Genomic DNA, 4,577 nt, shown 5'->3' with positions numbered 1-4,577 from the left:
CTCATTCCCTGGTGTGTGCAAACTACCCTGCAGAAGGGCTTGGCTCTAATGGCCCTCAGTATCTGTTGAAAGCTGAATGAAAGAAATGTCAGCTAATCAGCCAGCCTCAGCTTGGGGATCTCTGCACACTCTCTAGGAGCCCATGAACAGTGAGGGATTGTAATTCGGAGGTAGCTAGATCAGGAGGAAGCTGGGGGAGGTTTGTTCCGCTCCAGCCCATGGCTGAGTCCCCAGACCGCCAGGCAGGAGGCCCTGGAGTGGATCCTGTGGGGGATGGGCAGGGAAATAGTTTCTTCCTCTGCTCCCTCCAGGAGAGTTGGAGGGGGAGGGAAGGCAGAGAGAGGGAAGATTCCTTCCAAGGAGGCTCCTTGGCACGGTGCCTGCTTGGAGGGAGGGCAGATATGATGAATGCAGGCTTTCTCTCCGCCTTCAGCCCTGTGAAGGAGGGAAACCCAAGGCAGAGAAGGGAGAGCTGATGGGGGAGGGACAGGACTGGAGGGAGGGATGGAGGAGGGAAGAGTCTGTTTGCTTTGGGAGACAGGAAGGAGGGGCTATGCTGGCTTGGCAAGGCGGGGCTCTCAAGAGCCACCCAGGCCTCAACCACACCTGATCCGCTCTGGAAATATCCTGAAATAGTCACTGAGTTAGAGAATCAGTACACTGAGAATTTTAATTCTTAGGATTGGATCATTTCAACATCTCTGAGCTGAAAATCCTTCAGTCAGTTGTGTCTGGGGTCTTCAGGGCTGGCTTGGAGGAGTGAGTCAGCTCTCTGGGAAGTTTCCCAGACTCTTTCTTACTCCCTAATACCTGGAAGAGATGGCGTTTTTTTAAAAACCTATGAATACTTTGCATCCTATTTGTGGCACCTCCCCATTGTAATCTGAGGGCAGAATCCCTCTCTCTCACTGTAATACCATTCAGAACTATAGTCTCAAGCCTGGCTGCCAATCAGAATTGTTGGGGGCGGGGGTGCTTGCTAAAAATGTTTTCATTCACACCAGTGATTTTGATTCCTTGGAGCAAAGTTAGGACTTAGAACTTGAGTTTTTGCCATGGGCCAAGTGAGTGTAACGTGTACATACGGTTTAGGAAACAGCGCCAAAGGGTCTGGCACAACATAGTAGGTGCTACGTGTTGCCTACAGGGGTTGGAAATGTATTTGCAGGGTAAACAAATGATGGGTAAGAAGCATGGATTAAACTAGAGTCTGTGTACCCTAGCGTCTTCCACTCTGAAAGGAAATAGGGCAACAGTGTTAGCAATACAAAAGATAAATATTTATTCAGAACAAAACTTTTAACAATCGATTTTACATTCTAAGCCACAAGGAAATAGCAAAACATAAAGCAAAAGAAAAACAAAAACTAAAAGAAAAGCAGTGTACTGTCTTTTCTACTTTAACTTGATAACACTTAGTTGACCCAATGCCCTCTTGCAAGTGGTCTGTTTTGCAAGTACATTTTAGAGTTAACAGCTCACTTAGGATTACAGGTTAAAATCACCTTTCTCCTGTGAGTGAGGAAGCTATAGATGAGCTCCAGTCAGATGCTTCTCTGGGGTTTCTAGCTATTGAGGCTAAGGTGCAAATGTAAACCTCCGGAAGGTTTCCTTACTGAGGAGCACCCCCATTTCTAAGCAGTGGCAATGAGTGGCGGAGGGTGAGGTCCCAAAGGACTTGGCACTTCGATCCAGATACAGTACCCCAGGGAGCAGTAAAGTGCACCCTGGATTATGTTCCTTTGTCCCTTCCTGATCTCCCAAGTATTCAGAAGCCCCTGCTAAATGTCCTTCTCCCCCAGATGATTTCTTAGCATTCCTCTGGGCTCACCATTCTGGAGAGATCAGACTTTCTGGGCCCTCAAGTGTTGAGGAAAATGTTGTGAAGTGTGAGAGGTAGTGGAATGAGCACCGGGCTTGGGGTCAGGGAACTCTACTCTAGGCTAGCTCTGGAACCAGACAGCTATGTGATTTTGACCCAGTCATTGACCCTCTCTGGGCCTGTTGCACCTGTTGGAAACCCAGGGGATTGGTCTAAACCAATTTTTAGGTCCTTTCCAGTAAGAAAATTCTAAATTCCATGATTCTGTGAAAAATGGCTTCTGAGCCACTGAACAGCTGTCCCAAAGTCCATGCATTTTAATGCCATAAGAGAGGCCCTTGGCCACCATTCAGAGCTTATTGACTCAGATTACATACACTTCTAACAACACTGGTTTCACAAATTCTCAGACCACATAGATTAGAAGCAGCAAATTAAAAGGGGGAGGGGAAGAGCTGCAAAAAGTAGACACCCTGACAGAAGCCACAGTCAACAATGTTCTGGATTCAACAAACACTGACGGAGTGCCTACCACGTGGTGGGCCCTGTACCTAGGGCCGGGGCATAAAGATGAGCAAGGCAGCCCAATGGGTGAAAATCCTGGGAGAGGACAAGGCGTGGGGAGTAAAAAGTACAAAAAAACCCACACAAAAACCACAAAACCCCCCCCCAAAACAACCCAGGTACAAAAACGAAAAACAAAATCTTAAAAAGAGGCGACACATCTGCACACGACAGTTCTCGGTAGTCACTGATGACAGAGTCACCAATTCAGAAAAGGCTGAAATGGAGTAAACTCGGTTTAAGAAGGCAGAGAGAGAGAGAGATGTCTCTTGTACGTTTAAAAAGATCTCCTTCAAAAACGATAAAAAATGGTTTAAAAAAAAGTTTTGGCACTTAAGAGGGGGTAAGCTGGCTCTGGGTTCCCCTGGCAGGCAGGCGGGTATTCAGTGCCCAGCCACCCCGGTTAGCTGAGCTGCCACGGAATTGTGAACTGCTTTGGGACACTGGGCAAAGGCGTGTCCTCGCTTGCCGCAGAGGTTGCAAACGATGCCCTTCCGGCAGTAAGGGCTCAGATGCCCCTCCTCCCCGCACCTGAAGCACCTGTCCTGCGTGCAGCTGCCGCTCATGTGGGTCCGGGAACCACATTTAAAGCACGTCTTGGGCTGCCCCTTGTACCAGCTGTAGCCCCTCTCGGCCCCCAGGAAGAAGGCCCCAGGCAGGTGCCTGACCCCGCCCTCCCCCTGGCGCAGCTCGATCTCACACTTGTACTCCCCGGTCCAGATCCCAAACCTGTCGGTCACTTTCACGGGCACGGCCAGGACATCGCAGTGGCGCTTGAGCCAGGTCACGATGTCCTCCACGTCCACCGTCTCGTTCCGGAAGAGGATGAAGAGCGTCTTCAAGCTGGACTTGCTCCGCCCCAGCACCACAAAGTTCTCCCAGCAGTCCTCCTGCTCGCGCTTCTCCTCGTAGACGCGTAGGAACAGGGCCAGCTTCTCCGCCGAGCGGAAGCTCACGTCGAACTCGCGACTGCCCGGGATCTGGATGACCGCGTAGATGTCGCTCGGGTCCATGCCGATGGAGCGCAGGATGAGCGCGCCCACCACGAAGTCCCGAGTCGGGCAGGCACCCTCGTCTCCCTGGAAACAGATGCGCACCAGGAAGCGGCCTTTGCCCGGGCCCGCCGCGGGGCCCGTCGCCACTGGCTGCTCGTCCTGAGCGGGCCGCTCGGCTGCGTCCTCGGCCGCGCCAGGCCTGGCCGGGCCCGCCATGGCCGCCGCCTCGGCCTTCTTTCTCCGGGCCGCCTCGGCGGCGCCTTTCTTCTTGCGCGGGTCCGCCGCCTCGCCGGCCGGGTCTCTCCGCCGGCCCTTCGGGTCCCCGCGGCCGGCCGGGGGGAAGTCGCCGAGGCCCGGCGCCGCCAGGCCCGCGGGGGCGCCTAGCCCGCCGCCCACGCCGCCCACGCCGCCGCCGCCTTCCTCCTCCCGCCGCGGCGGCCGCGACTCGCGGAACTCGCCCTTCTTCTCGGCCAGGTTCTTCACCACCTGGGCCCAGCCCATCTTCTCGCGGCCGCCCTCGGCCTCCTCGCCGCGGGCCGCGGGCCGCGCGGGGGGCAGGAGCTGCGGCCGCCCCCGCTTCCTCTCCTCCTCCGCTCCGCCGCCGGTGGCCATTTTACCTCCTTCCCAGCATCCTCCACTCGCTCCCGCAGCCAAAGGGCGCCCATCCGCGCGCCCGCCCGCCCGGGGCTGTGGGGGTTTGGTGTGTGTCTGTGTGTGTGTGTGTCTGTGTGTGTGTGTGTGTGTGTGTGTGTATGTGTGTGTGTGTGTTTTTTGAAATTCGACGCTTCTCTCCTCCGCCCCGCCGAAGGTATTTACCCGCGGCGCGCAGCGGCCAGCGCCGGCCCCCAGCCCTCGGGTAACGGCCGAGCCGCGTCTCCGCCAGCGCGCGCTCCGGCCCCACCTCCTGGGCGCCCGGGCGGGATGCGCCGCTTGGAGCGCGTCCCTGTCCCTTACGAAGGCTTGGCAGCCCCGGGCCACGCTCTCGAGGATTCGCTCTTTCGCAAGCGGTCCTCGATGATTTCATTCAGGCAGCATCGCGAACGGCCCACGGCCCCAAGACGAGCCTATTTTGTTTTCTTTTCTATACCTCTTCTGTTTAACCAGAAACAAACGAAACTTAGCTCTCCCTCCTTTCAGAGCCTACGGCAGTGCATTGTTTTTCCAACGTTGGGTTATGGACATTTTCAAACACAAAG

At 55.2% G+C, this 4,577-nt stretch overlaps 1 protein-coding gene across 2 annotated transcripts; it reads right to left on the bottom strand.

Annotated features, from left to right (window-relative positions):
• Nucleotides 1–1,258: 1,258 nt before the first annotated feature.
• ZCCHC3 (zinc finger CCHC-type containing 3) lies at nucleotides 1,259–4,309 on the bottom strand. Of its 2 annotated transcripts, none has more exons than XM_045444998.1 (2): nucleotides 4,136–4,309; nucleotides 1,259–4,093 (listed from the first exon to the last, which is right to left on the bottom strand). In XM_045444998.1, the coding sequence occupies exon 2, from the start codon at nucleotides 3,991–3,993 to the stop codon at nucleotides 2,770–2,772; it is 1,224 nt and encodes a 407-aa protein (XP_045300954.1). In that variant the 5' UTR covers nucleotides 3,994–4,093; nucleotides 4,136–4,309; the 3' UTR covers nucleotides 1,259–2,769. The 2 variants fall into 2 exon arrangements, with proteins under 2 accessions (XP_045300954.1, XP_045300955.1); XM_045444999.1 differs by having other exon boundaries at nucleotides 1,259–4,105; nucleotides 4,148–4,309.
• Between the last annotated feature and the right edge of the window lie 268 nt (nucleotides 4,310–4,577).

Source organism: Leopardus geoffroyi, chromosome A3 (genome assembly GCF_018350155.1).
Source record: "Leopardus geoffroyi isolate Oge1 chromosome A3, O.geoffroyi_Oge1_pat1.0, whole genome shotgun sequence".
NCBI classification, from domain to species: domain Eukaryota; kingdom Metazoa; phylum Chordata; class Mammalia; order Carnivora; family Felidae; genus Leopardus; species Leopardus geoffroyi.
The sequence above is the reverse complement of the archived record's forward strand: the minus strand, read 5'-3'. Positions and strand labels throughout refer to the sequence as shown.

Bases quoted from the DNA above. Each gene is read 5' to 3' on its own strand.
- ZCCHC3 (XM_045444998.1), bottom strand. From the start codon at position 3,993: ATGGCCACCGGCGGCGGAGCGGAGGAGGAGAGGAAGCGGGGGCGGCCG.